General features: G+C 38.6%; 2 protein-coding genes across 2 annotated transcripts in view; one reads left to right on the top strand and one right to left on the bottom strand.

Annotated features, from left to right (window-relative positions):
- Positions 1–5,311, bottom strand: part of HADHA (hydroxyacyl-CoA dehydrogenase trifunctional multienzyme complex subunit alpha) — a 54,305-nt gene extending 48,994 nt beyond the window's left edge. The window contains exon 1 of the mRNA XM_074209927.1: positions 5,101–5,311. Coding sequence (XP_074066028.1) covers positions 5,101–5,167 — 67 coding nt within the window. The 5' untranslated portion in view covers positions 5,168–5,311. The remainder of the gene's footprint in view (positions 1–5,100) is intronic.
- Positions 5,312–5,462: 151 nt separating this feature from the next.
- HADHB (hydroxyacyl-CoA dehydrogenase trifunctional multienzyme complex subunit beta) overlaps positions 5,463–19,829 on the top strand; it is a 46,542-nt gene continuing 32,175 nt past the window's right edge. Inside the window, exons 1-4 of the mRNA XM_074209925.1 lie at positions 5,463–5,543; positions 10,994–11,068; positions 11,176–11,217; positions 15,561–15,660. Of these exons, the coding sequence (XP_074066026.1) occupies positions 11,002–11,068; positions 11,176–11,217; positions 15,561–15,660 (209 nt within the window). The 5' untranslated portion in view covers positions 5,463–5,543; positions 10,994–11,001. The remainder of the gene's footprint in view (positions 5,544–10,993; positions 11,069–11,175; positions 11,218–15,560; positions 15,661–19,829) is intronic.

The following is a 19,829-nucleotide window of genomic DNA, read 5'->3' as shown; positions in this document are numbered from 1 at the left end:
TCTGGAAAAGGGTAGATGAATTGGTACTCAGGATGAAGTGTCAGAATAATTACTCTTAGGCATACTGTGATTCACATCTCATTCAGCTGTACTCTGTACTGGTCATCGTGTGTGTGTGTGTGTGTGTGTGTGTGTGTGTGTGTGTGTGTGTGTAAATATACACTAAAGCTCATGAATTTAGTAGCTCAAGAAATCATCTCAGGATATTTTTTTCACTGCCCATCATTACCATGTGTTAGTTCCTCATTAGTGTGGCTAATCAATGATTTGGAGTCAGAACTGGTTTTGAAAACTCAGTTCTACTCTATATTAGCTTTTCAACTTTGGAGTAAGTCACTTAACCTATGTGGGTCTGTTTTCCTGCTCTGTAAAATAAAAGTCTTTTACAGTACTGAATCATATGATATTACATTATAATTGTTTTACCTTTCTGAAAGCAGGATCCATATCTTTAGTATCTTCCCCAGTGCTTACCACAAGTCTTTCAAGTGTAATAAAGTGGAATGACTTTTCAAGATGCCCCGTTGAACCTACTTATAAGAGTAAGTTAAAAATCTCTCTAAGCCTCAGTGTTTTCATCTATGACATGGGCAAAACATCTATAGTACCTACATGGGGGACATTATAAGAATCAAACTACAAGTGTTCTTGGAAATCTTAAGACACTTTATAAATGTCAGTTATTTAACGTTTGTGGAATTAATTATTAGAGGTTCTGACTTCACTATAACATTAATGATCAAAATGTTAAAAGTTGCAAAGGAAATAAGATGGGGTAGGCATAAGTAGGAAGTGGCTTGATTCAAATTAAAAGTTATAACTCTAAAGTTTTAGAAATAACTTTGAACATTTCTGTTACTATACAGTAATATATATAGCCTCAGTATTTTCCTCAAGAATTTAATCTTCTGGGATTTGACTGTGTGGTTGGTGTGGGAGGAGGTTGGGGGGAGGTATATGGCGTAGTAGGGAAAGAAGACAGGAGGACCACAGAGAAGTTACCAGATATCAACTAGAGACCCTCAGGAGAAGCCAAGAACTTTCAACTATCAGGGCTCAGGGTCAGGATAATTAGGCTGTTACAGATATGCAAGCACAGAAAGATTGTACTGTTAACAGGTCTAAACCAAGAAGGTTGGACTATATCAGTTACCAATGATACTATAATGAGCCAGGACATCTTGGCTCCTATTTGAATGATCTGTGGGAGTGGGTAGAAAAAGATTTTATATATATATATATATATATATATATATATATATATATATATATATATATATTATATATAGGCTAAAACTAACACCAGTGAGTTGCATAAAATGTGGAGAGATGTGCTTAGTGAATATGAAGGCCTATACTTCCCAAAACAGGTGGAGTGGATTTTAGTTATAATAACTTCAAGGTTGTTCCTCTTAATTGTCAAATGTTATGTGGACCAATAAAGCAATTAAATAAATCCAAGTGTTTGCTGTCAATAAGGCAGTAAGAAAATAAAATCCAGGTTACTCTACTTACAAAAGTCATAAAAATGAAAATTGCTGAATACATAAATATTTCAGAAGCGAGTATTTAAATGGTTGATTTAAAGATAGCTTTTTCTTTAATGCAGAAGACTACATCCAGATCAATCAGTAAATGATTACAAATCAAACAAAAAAAGTTTTAACCAAAAAAAGGTACTTGCATTGCTCATATAAATAAACGCTGTTGAAGCCCAGCTGTGAATGAGCCTGGGCAAGCCATTTAACTTCACAGTTCCTCAGTTTCCTTATCTGTCAAATGGGAATCATGTATCTTTTTTTAATTTTTGCAAGGCAATGGGGTTAAGTGACTTGGCCAAGGTCACACAGCTGGGTAATTATTAGATGTGTGAGGCCATATTTGAACTCAAGTCCTCCTGATTCAAAGGCCACTGCTCTATCCCACTGCACACCTCCCAGCTGCCCCAGGAATCTAATATTATTGCTCTCAAAGGATTCAGTTAACACATTTTATAAACATTTAAACCCAAGCTATGTGCACTGTGCTAATAAATCAGTCTTGAGACACAAAAGTAGTCTATGATTTCAAAAAGCCTGTATTCTTCTGAGGAAATGTAATTAAGTCAAAGCACTCTGAAAATTCTGAAGTACTAAATATGAATTTTACTATGATGCCTGGTCAAAAGCCTTAGAATGTGGTTAAATTTTAAATGAACTTTCAAAGGTATTCCACCAAGCCACTCAACAACTATGGACAAAGAAAACAGAACTTTTACATTGACCAGGAAATATATATTTTTCTTCTTAATTAAAACCAATTTCCTAACTAGTAGTTTAACTGCTTAATTTATAAAATGTTCTGGAGTAAATGGGGAAAAAAGTCTTCTACAGAAAGCCAATCTGCTTTGAGAGGTGGGGGAAAAGTAGATGGGATGATATTGGGAGAGGATTTCCAGACTACAAAATATGTTTAATCAACATCAACCACTGAAATCACAGAGTAAACTAACAAGTTCTTTTCAACAAAAACGGTACCATTTTCCAATTAACTTAAGTCAGTTCATAGCCAGGAGCGTCAATAAACTTTGGCCTACATTCCAGTTTGCTTGCTAATGAGAGATTAACCTTTGTCCTACTTTCTATATAAGCCAGCAAATCAAAATAGCTCCAAGTTTTAGGAAAATATCCATACGTAAGTCTTCCACTAACTATGATTCCAAAAGAAGATAATGTTGAAAATTAATACAATATTTTGAAAATGAAAGCTTTAATCATTTTCTAAACATCTCAAATGGGGGGAGGGCAGAGGAGGAGTCTTGAAGGAATGGCATTAGGCTAAAAAAGGAAGAGGGCTAGGCTAGTAAAAATATCCATTCTGCCAGGAAAACCCTTCAAATTATAAAAACAATGTTAATTCATTTAACATATAATTAGGAAACTATATTAAACTATTATTATAATAATACATTCCACATTCTGTAGAAGATAAAATGTTAAGAAAATTCAATGTTACAAAGTTAATTTTGACCAGATCAAATTCACTAGGTAGTCATTCAGCAACAAATTTACATAAAAGTCATAAAGTCATTAGCCCTTAAAAATGAGGGGTCAAATTCTTCTCTGTAAAAAATTGATTAATTTGTAGGCTTGTGTTCAGGACAGTTTAAGGCAGAGATTAAAAGTAATTCACAATGGGAAAATAAAAATTTCCAGGCATAACCTTCAACTAGTCAAAAACTGTGGCTATATTCAAAACTTTAAATAAGATTACAATGGATTAATGATCTCATCAATGTAGATATTACCCAGAAAAATATCAAATAATACTTGCATTCCTATTTTGTGCAATACTTGTACATGCTTTTCTCTAATAACAATTTAAGCCTTTTTGGCTTAAGACATTTGATTTCATTTGTGGAAATTTTTAGCAATCTATCGACGATTTATAATTTAGAGACCTGCCTGGGAGCAGTGACTTGCTTAGGTCATTAACCAGTATGTGTCAGCAACAGGACTTGAACCCAGGTCTTCGAAACTCCACAATTAGTCCTCTCTCCACTTTTAATAATAGTGAAAATTTATATATCACTTCAAAATCTGCAAAGCATTTTACATATATTATCTCATTTAAAAAACTGTTTTACCCCTATTTTACAGATAAAGAAACTGAGGCTGATAAAGGTTAGTCAAGGAACTTGCCCAGTAAAACAACTAGTAACTAAAATAAGTTTCAAGCTGGAATCTTCTTGACTCCAAGACAAACATCTTATCTATTTATACCACTCTCTATGCTAGGCCCCTCAACATTAGTATAAATGGAAACAATTTCCAAATGATAAAGATTAGGGAATCATAGACTGTCAGAGGTGGAAAGGATCTCAAGAGAGCCACTCTAAAAGGAAAGACTGGAATAACTGGTGAAACAAAACCCAATTTAAAAAGGCTGACTCAATCCCTAGTAAAGCAGACTCTATATCATCTGCTTTCTAAGCTCTAACACTGTAGCCAGAAGACTAGTGTTCAATTGAATTTTTAACCTTTTAATGAATTAGCACAAAATAACTATTTGAAGAAAAGTAGAACAAAAGCAGCAGGGCTCACCATCCTAAGGTGCCAGAATCAGGAAGTTTAAATGGGAAAGAAAATCCCCCCAAATTCAAACATTTTTTAAACTGCAAAACCATCCCAGAAAGTGACTGCGGGAGGGGGGGGTGTAGAACTGTCATTTCCTCTCCTTCAGAAACTCAAAACGAGGAAGTCCAAATTGGCCACTTGCAGGTAATTTAGTCTTAATTAAGGTGCCTCCTTAATTAAGGAGCTGTTAGAGTTAAGACTTTCTGATTAGATAAATAAAAGTGTGCTGAATTGAACCGAGACCCATTCCATCACTACAGTCTCCGGAATGCTGCAAGATCAGGGAATGTAAGAAAACCCTCTCTTCCAGGGCTAGACAACCCTTTCTCTGCAATTTATCCTTAGCTGCCCAGCACACAGATTGAGATTAAGTGATTTGTCCGGTGTATCAGAAGCAGGATCTGAAAACAGCTTCCCCGAGCTCCAGGCTGGAATAAATCTCACTATGCCAGGGAAAAAAAATCTCACCTACTGCAAAAATAATTTAGTTCCTGAAAACAGACAGGGAAATATAATCAATCAGCACTTTTTTCTCTCACATTTTCAACTTGATTTCAATTCGCTAGGGAACGTGGGTAGGGTCTTGGTGAAAGTAGGCAACTTTAAACAAAGATAACTAAGCTTTCTAAAGTTTACAGGGGGTCATTATGTCGTTTCATTGGTGGACCGAGCAGCGATTCTCTCCCCCACTTTCTTGCCGGGTCCCCCCCAGCTGGCTTATGCAAAGGTGGCGGCGGAGGGGGGATTCGAACCCAAGATCCGAGCTGTTTCCCCCAGACCCCGAAGGCAACTGAGGAGTGGAAACCCGCGAAGGGCCTCGCAGGGGCCGGCGTGGGCGCGGGGCGGCCTCCCCCGTCCCGGGGGCAGCGGCCTCCGAGGCCCGGGGGCAGGGCAGGGGCGGGTGGGCGCCCCGGGGGCCTCGCCTCCCCCCCGGCTCCGGGCCGCCGGCTCCCTCCCTCTTCCCGCAGTCCCCGGGCGGCCTCACCCGTGAAGCGGCGGGCGCGCGAAGCCGCCAGGCGGCCGAGGCTGCCGATTGCCCGGGAGGCCACCATCTTGGACGGGAGAGGCCCGAGGCGGGGGAGGACGGGGCGAGCTCGGGCCGGGGGCCTCGGGGCCGGGGCGCGGCGGGAAGCAGCCGAGACGCGGAGAAGCTTCCGCCGCCGCCGCCGCCGCTGGCCTCTGCGCAGGCGGGCGCGGGTTCAAGGGCGGCGGACGCCCCTCGCCGGGGGCGGGGCTGCGCACGTTCTGCCGGGCGGAGGCGCGGGGCGGGGGAGGGGCGGAGGCGGCGGGGGAGGGGCGGAGCCGGGCGGGGGAGGGCGCGGAGCCCGGGCGGGGGAGGGGCGGGGGCGGGGCCGTCCGCTGCCTGGGCGGCCGGTCCGTCAAGTTCGGCTCCAGTTCCGGGCGTCGCCGTCGGGCCGAAGGTCTGAGGTGAGCTGGGAGGGAGCAGCCGGTCCCCGAGCCCGGCCCGGGCCCCCTCCCCCACCTGCACCGCCGCTTCCGGGCTCGGCCCCGGCCGCCCCGACTCGCGATCCCGGCGGCCGCGGGGCGCGGGGCGCGGGGCGCGGGGCAGGCCGCGGGCGCGCCGCTTCCTCCCCGAGCCTCCGTTTTCCCATGCCACGCCGAGGCTGGGCTTCCCCGCCGGGGGCCGCGGCTTACAGACCCGAGAACCGAGGGAGCCTGGACCGGGAAGGGGGAGGGCGGAGGGCGGCGCCTCGGGGGGCGGCCTCGGGCCCCCGCCTGTCTGTGCGCCCGGACACGGTGGGCTCCCGGGCCCCAGGGGCCGCCGCCGGGCTCCCGGGCCCCGCGCCTTCTGGAACGCAGATGGAAGCCCCGGCCGGGGCGGGCGCTTCCGACCGGCGCGGGCCGAGCGGACGGGCCGCCTCGGGGACGTGGGCTGAGAGGCCTGCCCCGGCCCCGGCCTTCCCGGCCCCGGCCCCGGCCTTCCCGGCCCCGGCCCCGGCCTTCCCTGCCCCGGCCCCGGCCTTCCCTGCAGCCTCCTCCGCACAAGCCGAACCCCGCGCAGCCGGCCTCAGTGACCCCGCTTGGCTTTATCGAGCGCTGCGGATTCGCAGTTTTACAGATTGAGGCTTTGTGACGAACTTGAGTCAAGTTTGGAGGGGGAGCAGGAGAGATGTAAAAAGTGGGATCGCTAAAATTCCAAACAAGACGGAGATTTCCAGAACAGGAAGAGGAAGCAAGAGGAAACAGTTACTCCTTTTACTTATGTGATCCTAGACTCCTTTTTGGCCTCATTTTCTTCCTTTATAAAATAATCTCTGAAGTTTTTTTTTCCAGAAACTATTTCATTGGCTCTCCGGGGCACCCTGCCTCGTGGGATGCCAATTTTAAGGATTGCACATCTGGTACAAGTAGCTCATAAACCTGCAGGCAGACAGCCTGCATTTACTGAATCCTTAGGGGATTTGAGGAGTTTTGTCCATAGCTCCACCCGGATGATCATTGGGAACCCTATCATATAGGGATTAATTGAAGGAATGTAGAATGTCAGATCTTAAGAAGATCCTTTTTTAAACTACTTGAGAGTCCAGTCCTTTGAAGGGCTGCCCTATTGAGAAGGGATAGGATGGATAAAAGTTGCTACGATAATTTTAAGCTTAATAAAGAACTTCTTTGACCAATGTGGAAATATTTTGCATGACTGTACATTGTAGCCTATATCAAATTGCTTACCTTCTCAAGGACAGGAAAAGGGAAGAAAAAAAAATTGGAACTCTTTTAAAAAAACGAATGTTAAATTGTTTACATGAACTTGAGAAAAAATAAACAAGACTTGTAAAAAAAAATCCAAGAGTGTAGACTCAAAGTGAAATGAGATGCCTCCAAAGATAACCAGTTTCTTAGGGAGATTTGGGTAATGTCGGATATGAAGTTGTTTTGAGCTTTGAGGGAAGCTAGGGATTCTAAGAGCCAAGATCAAGAACTAATCCAGGGAAGACAAACAGAAAAGGTGGAAAGGAAGGAAATGTTCTCTGTAAATCTGTAAATGTTCTTTGTAAATCCAATCGGGCTGAGATATGAAAGGGAATAATTTGTAGTCAGCCTGGAAAAGGTTGATCCACTAAAGCCAGATTGCAAATATCTTAAGAGCAATACAGAGGAATTGTGTTTATCCCAGAGGCTATTTAGGAAGCCACTAAGCTTCTTGGATAAGAGAACATGATCAGACCTATAGTCTATCAAGATCAGCCAATCAACATTTATCAAGTACTATGTCCTAGACAATTTTCTAGGCCCTGGAACTACAAATAATTGAATGAAGTAGTCACTGCTCTCAATTAGTTTACATTCTATTGAAGAAAACAACATGTAGTAGTTTGTGATATTGAACCTGCATTAGAAGAAGCTAGACTAGTGACTATAGATTACATTTGACTAGATCACTGCTTTGGAAAAAGATAATCTGTCACTAGGGTCCTACTTAAAACCATTTCAGTCATGGTGGAATCTACTAGACAGAATTCAGCTAACAATATCCATAAGAATTTGGGGTTACATTGTTCTTTCTATTATGGTTCAGATTTTATAGAAATTTGTGGATCTTTTGTTATATAAATATCTATCTTAAGTGCTATTCTGATACCTCATCTTAGTCATGAATCTTTTGAGGAAGTGTCCAGCCCAGTTATGTTCACTGATCTCCTGACTTTCCTTCTGATTCTCTGGACTTCTCTGCCAAGGATACTTTTCTCTTTTTCAGCTCCTTTTATGTGTTACCTTCTCCCTTTAGAATGTAAACTCTTTGAGGGCAGGGACTGTCTTTCTTTTAGCTTATATTTGTATTAGTTAAGTACGTGACACAGTAATAAATGCTTGTTGACTTAATTTCTGTAGTGAAAATTGCAAAGGGTGCTAATAATGAACAATTTTTAGACAGTTTACAAATGTTAACTGTTAGAACTCTAAATGTGAGATCCTTGTCCAGTGCCTAATGGGGGAGAAATACTGCTGTCAACAACTGAATCAATTTAATCTCGATAGATTAAGTTATAAATGAAGCCAGAAGTCAGGGAAATTGCAATTAAATGAAAGAATGGCTAACAGGTTCTTCTTGGAGAGGAAATAAAGGAACTGGTAGAGTTGATATGGTGATGAGAAACATTTCCTGAGCTCCTTAACTCATCACATATAGAAAATGTAAATAGTGTATAATGTAAGAAATGCTGAAAAATATGATGTAGGCGTAAGAATCAAGAGTTCAGTGACTTATAGACTGCACAGATAGATGCCTCAAGCTTATATTTAATATTTTCTTCAACAATAGATTTGGGAGCTCCTGGAAATGACAAGCACTGAATAATATCACAAAATATGAACTTAGCTATTACATTAACAGAGAGGAAACTGCTTACCTATAGGAGAATCATTTCTGAATCAATTGTGAATCGTTTAACCATGAACTATTGGAGCAAACATAAAAATAAAAAGCAATTTAAAATGAAGAATAAAGTACTGCAAACAGTTAAAACAACTTCAACCATATGCAGCAGGTAGTACAGTGTATAGAGAGCTGAGCCTGGAGTCAGGAAAATATGAATTCAGTTATTTTTTCAATTGATGTTTTATTTTTCTAATTAAATGTTATGAAAGTTTTTCAACATTCATCCATATGCATATGCATGTTTTTAAGATACATGATTTCCTTCCACCCTCCCTTCCCACCCCATCCCCTCTGTGGCAAACCATCAGGTGAATATTGTACCTATATATTTATGTTTAACATGTTTACAGATTAGTCAGAAAATAGGAATTTAAATCTGGCCTCAGCTGTATGACCTTGGGCAAGTCATTTAACTTCTATTTGCCTCAGTTTCCTGTCCTTTATAATGAAGGCAATACTAGCTCATATCTTGCAAGATTGTTGTAGGCCTCAAATGAGATATTTCTTAACTGTGCCTGGAATATAAAGGGCATTATATTAAATGCTAAATATTGTTATAATTACTTATTGATGCTGAGAAATGAGAACTATATTAGAAGCTATCAAAATCAACATCACCTTTTCCTAGGGAAGTTTAATCCTCGTGATTTCTTTTTTATGAGAAACTTTCACCAATTTGGTCACCCTTCTATGATTTAGGTCAATAATATCCAGAGGTTTAAAAAAAACCTTGTAGTATGTGGGGGTAGAACCGTATGAAAAATTTATAGCTAGACATGGATAAGAAGAATGAATTCGTGGAAATTTGTGGAAGTTTGATATAAAATGAAAATTGTGTTTCTCTGCCTAAAAATGATGGAAATAAAGGGGAAAGTATAGAACTTACAAAAGGGAAAGCTTGATGGATGTTTGATATTTATGTAAAGCCAGTGGATTAGAAAAATGTTTTTCAAATCTATTATATATGAACTTAGAACCTTAAGATGTTTATAGAAACTTTCTTAGGTGAATGATCTTATTAAGATGCTTTTTAAAATTAAGGAATATTTAATTATAATTAAGTTCAATTTCTTCTATAGAAAGACCCTATTGACCACAACCTAAATAAAATTTGTGTGTAAAACCACAGTGGTAGGGGAGAGGTATAGTGAAAGTTCTTGATTAAAAGTCATTTTGAGGGCCATTGCTAAGTGGTAGGTGGCATAGCTTTTATTTTAAAAAAATTAAAAAGAACATAAACCATCTTTCTAATATAGCTAGCTTTTCTTTCAGGGATAAAGGGCTAACTGTCCTTTGATTCTTTTCAAATTATTTTTTAGGTAATCCTTTGAAAGTTATAGAATAGGGACGGCTGGGTGACATAGTGGATAAAGCACCGGCCTTGGAGTCAGGAGTACCTGGGATCAAATCTGGTCTCAGACAATAATTACCTAACTGTGTGGCCTTGGGCAAGCCACTTAACCCCAGTTGCCTTGCAAAAACCTTTAAAAAAAAAAAGTTATGGAATAGACCAACAAATATTTGTGCAATGTTTGCCTTGTGTCTCTCTCACAGGAACTAATACAGTTCATTGATTTCTGTTATAAAATGTACATAAATATTCCTATAGTAGAGACAACTTCTAATTAATGGAAACGAAAGCCTGGGTCATGATTAGTAATCATGTGTAATTAGTAATCAAGTAATCTGTGGCATCAGGGATTATAGAGCTAGACTACAGAAGAATTAAGGATGTTGTTACATAAATTTTAGATTTATACTAATACCAGGATCTTAGCCCCCACACCTACTCTGCCTTTCCTTTATTCTCACTCTTTCTCTACTAACCTGGCAACATGACATTGTGAAGAAAGAGCAGGCTTCAAAATCAAAAGGCCTGGCTTCCACTGAGGCTTCTGACATCATATGGTTGTAGATTTCTGGAGAAGACATTTTCCCTAAGATCTTAAGATTGAGAACAGGTACTGATCTGCATTGGCAAAGAGAGTTTCCTCATCAGGAGTTCCCTCTACCAGTGGAAATCACAGATATTAAAAGATTCTCCACCTTTTGCCTCCTAAATTCCATTATATTTCTTCTATGCCTGCCTGAAAGATCTCTTGACACTCCTCTTAAAGCTTCTGAATAAATTTAGAACCTCTTCTTTTGTTTGCCTACTTAAAAATGTCTTATGGTTACATTAAACCCTGCTTAGTTCCTGCCAGTACTGCCCCATCTTATAAATTCCTCCAGGTTTGAAAAACTACAAATCAGGAATTTTTTTTAAATGAAGAATACCTTCAAATTTAGCCAGAGATGGAAAGCATCATCTCTAATCCTAATCAAGCCCAGAAGTTCATCTTGACCTTGAAAAAAAAATATTTTGCTATTTATTAAGTATTAAATTGACTTTAAAATGTTACACATACGTTGCATTTTATAGAGCTAGCTATAAAACATGCGAATAATTTAGATGATCTTTATGTTTCTTTTTTTCTAGACTTAAAAATGACTTCCATATTGACTTGCAGTTTTAGAAATCTGCCTGTAACATCAGCCTGGGCTATCAAATTCTGTAAGTTAAATTTTTACTTCTCTTTAAAAAAAACCAACTTAAGATCTAAAAAATTATAAACTTTTTTTCAATTTAAAAAATAAATTTATAATTATTTTTTGTTTCAGCTGTAAGGTCACTGAGTTGTTCCTCCCAACCACTGTTAACAGGTATAGTCATTTGCATGCAGATTGGGAATCTTAAATCTTGAATGGTTAAAATGGGTTGTGGGAAGACTTAGCATCATACCTTTGTGAAGAACATCATCAAATAAATTATTAGTTGTGTAACTGGGTTCAGTAGTATTATAATAAGAAGGGGTAAGTCTGATTTGTCATAACAATAGCTTAAATAACAATAGACTATGGTACTTAACATTTTATAAAGCACCCTTCTTACACAATAACCTTGTTAGAGGCAATGAAGTTTTGTCCTCCATTTTATAGAATTTAAGAGTCAAAGCCAAGATGATTTGCCCACTGGCAGAACCAGGACTTGAACCCAGGTCTAAAGATTCTTAAGTCCAATGCTCTTTTCAGTACTTTGTACTAAAGAATCTTGGGGGCCTCATGATCCAGTTATGGGATATTGATGGCCAGTTGATCTGTCCACTTGTGACTCTGCTACAAAGAATGCAACTCCAAAGGTCTGTCCATGTTGTTTGAATGCCAAATGTACATTTGCCAAAAAGACTTTTTATGGAGAACTCACAAGGGCAAGTGCCCATATGGGGTCAGTAAGAGCAATACAAGGACATTCTCAAGGTCTCTCATAAGAACTTTGGAACTTATTGTGCCCATGTGAGATATTGGCACAGGACCACCTCGCATGACTTGCCTTGGACAGAGAAGGTGCTGTGCTCTATGAGCAAAGCAAAATTGTAGCTCAGAAGATGTACAAATGTAGAGCTACTTCTACTCCATATATGTATATATATGTCTGTTTGTGTGTGTGTGTGTGTGTGTGTGTGTATGGAGTATTTGTGGATTATGTATTATTTTATGTGCCCACTTTGTGATAGAGTCTTCCAAGTTTGTATTGTTCTTAACAACTACAGTTGGACATGCTGTATTTTGTCCCTGACATAGTGATGTCATTTTGGTCCTCTTTGAAAAATTGGCTTATATCACTCAAATTTTATATGAGCCTGATTTATACCTAAAAGCTGGCTTATTTATTTTCATCGGAAATACCTAATTACTGGAATACTCGTGTCCTATATTCAGGATACCCCCTTACAAATAACGAGATAACAAAAAAATCAAATTTAATCCAAAGTTTTCTTACTGAAGGTAGTTATAGTGATATTAATTGATTTCATAAATCATACATTTAGAGCTGGAAGGGTCCTTAAAGATCATCAGTTCCATCTCCCTCATTTTTACAGATTAGGAAACTACCCAGAGAAGACTGTAATTTACTTATAGGTTTATGGACTTTGACTCCTGAGCCATTGTTTTTCTTCATTCCATCCCTTCCTTATTGCTCTGCCCTATCTACTGTCATGAATTTGACTTCCTCATAATAATGTATATGATGATGTTTGTACTTTATTCTTGAAGAAGACCATGTCATCAGGGGAGGTGATGTCATGACATGCACATGAATTAGTTTTGAGTAAGGGAGATGCTGTGCTAAGCCACCAGCCTTACTTTCTCATCTGGAGCCATCTGGGTCCAGTGGCCAGATGAATCAAGATGACTGGAGAAGGCACTGGATGTGAGGTCTTGCCTATAGTCACACAGCTGGCAAGTGTCAAAATGTATGAAACCAGATTCAAATTCCTGTCCTGACTCCAAGATCAGTGCTCTGACCATTGCATCACCTGGCCACTCTAATAATGTATGCAAGACATTTATCTGGGAGATGACATTAAGCAATAAGAAGAAGAATAAGAATAACTGGCACTTATATGGGATTGTAGGTTTATAAACTAATGGATATAAGGCATTTTGCAAACCCTACAATCCTATATAAATGCCAGTTATTATTAAAATTGTTAATGGCATCTCCCAGATAATGTCTTTTTTTTAAATATATATATACAACATTGAAAAGGCTGAGAAAAATTTTACCTTTAGATTTCTAGCTTTGTGACATCAGTCAAATCATCTCAGTTCTCTGGGCTACTATTTCTTCGTATGTAAAAAGTTAGGACGTTGGACTAGATTTCCTAGGTTTCATTTAAGTTTTATCAATGTAGCAAGGTCCTGTCATTTTGTCCATGAGGGAAATTCTCTATAGACAAAACCCATATTTAATTTATAGTCTGAAATGGGGTAAACAACTTGCCTGGATCACATAATTAGTGTCAGGGCTGGGATCTGAACTGGGTCTTCTTGACTCTTTAGCCTAGCCCTCTGTCCTCTCTATTAAACTATTCTTAATTTGAGTTGTAATAGTAATAGTAATAATAATAATAATAATAATAATAATAATTCACATGTATATAGGAATTTAAGACTTACAAAGGACTTTCCTTCCACAGCAGGGCAGGTATGTAGTACACCTATTGTTCAGTTTCCATTCAACAAATGTTTATTAAACACATTACACCAATCCATGTCCTTAGGTTTTCTCTGTTCTATTGGTACACAAAGAAATAAATATTAATAAATATTAAGTAATCACTGGACTGGGTGATAAGAGATTGGATTGATTAGGAAGAACCTCTATTAGGAAATGGTTCTGGATCTGAGCCTTATCTGAAGGAACCAGTAGTTCTAAGCTGGCGGCTAGTGGCACAGTGAAGGGAGTGCCATGCCAGGAGTCAGGAAGACCTGAGCAAGTCACTTAACCCTATTTGCCTCAATCTCCTCATCTGTAAAGGGAGCTGAAGAAGGAAAAGGTAAACCACTCCCAGTAACTTTGCCAAGAAAACCCCAAGAGAGATCATGAAGAATTAGATATGACTGAAAAAAACGACTAAACTGGAACAAAGTAGTACTAAGATATGAGGTGAAGATAAAGAACATTGCAAGCATGCTAGAGAGCCAGTTTGACTGGAGGAGGTATGAGAGTATAAGGGGCAAAGCCTGGGTGATTAGCTTGGAAAGACTGGAGTGAGAGTGTGAAGGATTTTAAATGACAAATAGAGGAGGCTGAACTTTATCCCAGAATCAGTAGAGAAAGCAAATGAAGTTGGAATGAGGATCTCCTGACTCAAACATTCCTGCTTGAGCTTTCTATCTTTTTTGATATTGCCCCTCAGCTTCTGATTTCCCTTTCATTGCAGAAACTTTATAGTGATCTTATTGTTTGAATAAATGTCTGAGGCAGAGTCAGAAAGAACCTCCAGTCTTTTGAAAATAATGACTCCAGTCAAAAAACAATATACATTCTAATGTGGCTTTCAAGACACCTATCAGACTTTTTAGTCTTGTTAGCACACACAGAGAGTAATCAACATCTTCTCCACCTTCATTCCTTCTTTGCCAAGGAGGAATCCTGTGCCTGAGAAACATGGAATTGATATGCTTTTTCCCCTTTTCTATGTGCTTTGTCTCCAAAGATGATATACTAGGGAGGGGAGAAAGATAAATTTGGAAATGAAGGTGATATAAAAATAGAAACTATCAATTAAAAGTTGGGAAAAACTCCAATAATAGTATTCAAGTAGAAGGGGAAAAAAACAAATTGCTTTATAAGAGGTAGTTAAGTAGAGCATTGAATAAAAATAAATATCTCCCAGCAAGAATACCTGTTTACTGGTATTAGCTCTTTTGATAGGTGCATTTCCATTCCTTAGGATTGAATTTTATTTAGAATAGTTAGAAATACAGCTGTCAGTATTTAAGTAAATTTCCTAACCTGCCATTTTAGTTAATCCACAGTTAATAAACCTTTATTATGTACTATGCTAAGTGCTTGGGATATACATATAAAAAAGACAGAAGGCCCTGCCTTTACTTCAATTCCAGTGAATTCCAATGATTATAAGGATCAAATATAAACTAGTGTTTGATGTTTAAAGTCCTTTGTAGCCTGATCTAATCTGCCTTTCCAGCATTATGCTACTTAAGCTTATTCTTTCATTCAATGTACTTCTATCCCTACCACAATATTTGGTCTTAATAAATATTTGTGGGTTGATGATTGAATTGCGCATTCTACCCATGCTAATCTTTTTGATATTCCTCATACACTCCATCAACGCTTTGCTTTTGCAAATCTTCTGGGGTGCTCTCTCTTTATCTTCAGTTCTTAGAATCATTTCAAGTTGTTCCTACAATTCTGCTCAGGTGTCACTTAACCTCAATATACTATTGCCTTCTCCTGCCCTCCATTCCTGCCCCCCTCCCCGAAATAATTTTCCCTATGTCTGTTTTGTGCATACTTATCTGTTGTCTCCTTAGACAGACTGCAAATTCTTTGAGGGTTAGTTCTGTTTCACTTTTGTCTTTGCATCTCTTGTACCTGTCAGACTGCCTTGTCGCATAAATTGTGCTTAATCAGACTCTTGAGAAAGACTACTGATTTGTTTTTTAGTTAACTGTTGAACTTTATCTTAAAGCTGTACAAACTCAAAGTAAGAAGACCTTAACCAAGCCCAATGTAAAGAATATTGTGGTGGTGGATGGCGTACGCATTCCCTTTCTTCTGTCTGGCACTACGTAAGTATGAAACTTTCATGCTTCCTTTCTCCAAGTCAGCCACCAGTGGTTGTTCTTGGTGGTGGATTGATATCTTCATTTTAAATGGAGCAAAGTTACTCTCAAATAACTAGAAAGAACAGGGTTCTGACATTCTTCGGGTCACCTGTGACAGAAGTCTTCCAGAATATTGGAAGCCAGAGTAAAATGTAGCAAATTGAATCACACTTTGGTTCACTTCATATCTTAGATTATTATGATTTCAGCTGAACCTTTAGGTTATTCTGAATAGCTTTGAAGAGACCAATTAGTTTGGGGCATTGATCTTTGAACCCAGGGTGGCTCCAGGGACAGGGACATCCTGAGTCAAAGATCGTCACAGACTTCTTAGAGTTTTGTTCATTAGGGGTGATTCAGGGATGGACTGAATCTTTTTTTTTTTTTTTTTTTTTTTTAGATTTGAAAAGGCAATTTTACTTGTCTGAGGTCACATACTAAGTATCAACAAAGAATAGAATCCATGTTTTCCTAATGCTCATTATAAATGTCAGGGATGTCCAACCTTTCTTTTTTGTAATTGAAACAATAGACAATATATTTTGATTTGCCATTTTAGTGAGAGCTCTGTGATAGTTTGGCTTTATTTACTAAAGCATTTAGTAAACCCACAGGGAGCTGAATAAGATCACAGTATGTGCCACATTTTGGACAGCCCTGGTAATATGTCATATGAAAAAGAAAAAAATAGTTCTTAATTATGTTTCTACCCTTTTCCATTCTTTCTTTTTTTAATTTTTATTAAAGATATTATTTGAGTTTTACAGTTTTCCCCCAATCTTGCTTCCCTCCCCCCCACCCCACAGATAGCACTCCGTCAGTCTTTACTTTGTTTCCATGTTGTACCTCGATCCAAATTGGGTGTGATGAGAGAGAAATCATATCCTTGAAGAGAACAGAATTCTCAGAGGTAACCAGATCAAACCATAAGACATCTGGGGTTTTTTTTCCGAATTAAAGGGAATAGTCCTTATACTTTGTTCAAACTCCACAGCTCCTTATCTGGATACAGATGGTACTCTCCTTTGCAGACAGCCAAAAATTGTTCCCAACTGTTGTGCTGATGGAATGAGCAAGTCCTTCAAGGTTGAACATCACTCCCATGTTGCTGTTAGAGTGTACAGTGTTTTTCTGGTTCTGTTCATCTCACTCAGCATCAGTTCATGCAAATCCCTCCAGGTTTCCCTGAAATCCCGTCCCTCCTGATTTCTAATAGAACAATAGTATTCCATGACATACATATACCACAGTTTGCTAAACCATTCCCCAATTGAAGGACATTTACTGGATTTCCAATTCTTTGCCACCACAAACAGGGCTGCTATAAATATTTTTGTACAAGTAATGTTTTTACCCTTTTTCCTCATCTCTTCAGGGTATAGACCCAGTAGTGGTATTGCTGGGTCAAAGGGTATGCACATTTTTGTTGCCCTTTGGGCATAGTTCCAAATAGCTCTCCAGAAGGGTTGGATGAGTTCACAGCTCCACCAACAGTGTAATAGTGTCCCAGATTTCCCACATCCCTTCCAACAACGATCATTATCCTTCCTGGTCATACTGGCCAATCTGAGAGGTGTGAGGTGGTACCTCAGAGACGCTTTAATTTGCATTTCTCTAATAATTAATGATTTAGAGCATTTTTTCATATGGCTATGGATTGCTTTGCTCTCCTCATCTGTAAATTGCCTTTGCATATCCTTTGACCATTTGTCAATTGGGGAATGCCTTTTTGTTTTAAAAATATGACTCAGTTCTCTGTGTATTTTAGAAATGAGTCCTTTGTCAGAATCATTACTTGTAAAGATTGTTTCCCAATTTACTACTTTTCTTTTGATTTTGATTACATTGGTTTTACCTGTGCAAAAACTTTTTAATTTAATGTAATCGAAATCATGTAATTGGTTTTTAGTGATGTTCTCCAACTCTTCCTTAGTCATAAACTGTTCCCCTTTCCATAGATCTGACAGGTAGACTAATCCTTGATCTTCTAATTTGCTTATAGTATTGTTTTTTATGTCTAAGTCCTGTAACCATTTGGATCTTATCTTGGTAAAGGGTGTGAGGTGTTGGTCTAATCTAAGTTTCTTCCATACTAACTTCCAATTATCCCAGCAGTTTTTATCAAAGAGGGAGTTTTTATCCCAGTGGCCTGACTCTTTGGGTTTATCAAACAGCAGATTACTATATTCCTCTCCTGATTTTACACCTAGTCTATTCCACTGGTCCACCACTCTATTTCTTAGCCAATACCAAACAGTTTTGATGACTGATGCTTTATAATATAATTTTAGATCTGGTAGTGCTAAGCCACCTTCGTTTTCATTTTTTTCATTAAGCTCCTGGCAATTCTTGACTTTTTATTTCTCCATATGAATTTACTTACAATTTTTTTCTAGATCATTAAAGTAATTTTTTGGAATTTTGATTGGTAGGGCACTAAACAGATAGTTTAGTTTTGGTAGAATTGTCATTTTTATTATATTAGCTCTACCTATCCATGAGCAGTTGATATTTGCCCAGTTATTTAAATCTGATTTAATTTGTGTGAGAAGTGTTTTATAATTGTTTTCAAAAAAGATTCTGAGTCTGTCTTGGCAAATAGACTCCCAAGTATTTTACACTGTCTGAGGTTACTTTGAATGGAATTTCTCTTTCTAGCTCTTCCTGCTGTTTCTTGCTAGTCATATATAGGAAAGTTGAGGATTTATGGGGGTTTATTTTATAACCTGCAATTTTGCTAAAATTGCTAATTGTTTCCAGTAGTTTTTTAGATGATTTCTTGGGATTCTCTAGGTAGATCATCATGTCATCTGCAAAGAGTGAGAGTTTTGTCTCTTCCTTCCCAATTCTAATTCCTTTAATTTCTTTTTCTTCTCTAATTGCTGATGCTAACATTTCTAATACAATATTGAATAGTAGTGGTGATAATGGGCACCCTTGTTTCACCCCTGATCTTATTGGGAATGCCTCTAGCCTCTCCCCATTGAGTATAATGCTTGTTGATAGTTTCAGATAGATACTGCTCATTATTTTAAGGAACAGTCCATTTATTCCTACACTCTCTAGTGTTTTTTAATAGGAATGGATGCTGTATTTTGTCAAAAGCTTTTTCAGCATCTATTGATATGATTATATGGTTTCTGATAGGTTTGTTATTGATATAATTCAGTATACTAACAGTTTTCATAATATTGAACCAACCCTGCATTCCTGGAATAAATCCTACTTGATCATAATGTATTATCCTAGTGATGACTTGTTGTAGTCATTTTGCTAAGATTTTTATTTAGGATTTTTGCATCTATATTCATGAGGGAAATAGGTCTATAATTTTCTTTCTCTGTTTTAACTCTTCCTGGTTTAGGTAGCAGTACCATATTGGTTTCATAGAAAGAGTTAGGCAGAGTTCCATCTTTCCCTATTTTTCCAAAGAGTTTATATAGGATTGGAACCAATTGTTCCTTAAATGTTTGGTAGAATTCACTTGTGAATCCATCAGGCCCTGGAGATTTTTTTTTAGGGAGTTCACTAATGGCTTGTTGAATTTCTTTTTCTGAGATAGGGTTGTTCAGGTATTTAATCTCTTCTTCATTGACTGAATCTTTCTTTATCCAGCTTAATCTAACTTTTAATCCATGGGTTTGACTGGATTCTATTGAGTTAAATGATTATTCACCTTGCTGATTTTATTCCTTTTCAGTAAAAGAAACCTAAGTAAATCTGAAGAGAGCAGATAAAAAAATCTATGGAGAGTAGAAGTGAACTAAACTAATGCAACTGTTCAGATTCAGTGAAGAGAGTAATTAAGTTTTGTTCTGCTTTTGGAGGGTAGGAAGTCCCTGTTTTATAAGTGTCTTGGATTGTGAACTTTGAGAAGTCAAAATTTGGAATGTTGATCTCATTTTCCTTTAGAAACGATGTTATAAATAGTAGTTTTGGGGTAGCTCATGGAAACCCATTTCAACTTAATTTTACCCTAAAAATAGCAGTCTAAACTTATAGGTACTATATATGGCATCACTCTGAGTTCTCTCAATAACCATTTCTCCCTTAATACTGGTACAAATTCTGATACAGCTCTGATTAGGCTCCTTTTTTTCAGCCCTGGGTCTTTGGGCAGAAGGGAGAGATAG

The sequence above is a fragment of the Macrotis lagotis genome, chromosome 1, assembly GCF_037893015.1.
Source record: "Macrotis lagotis isolate mMagLag1 chromosome 1, bilby.v1.9.chrom.fasta, whole genome shotgun sequence".
Classification (NCBI taxonomy): Eukaryota; Metazoa; Chordata; class Mammalia; order Peramelemorphia; family Peramelidae; genus Macrotis; species Macrotis lagotis.
Note: the sequence above shows the minus strand (reverse complement) of the source record. Positions and strands in the feature narration are given on the sequence as shown.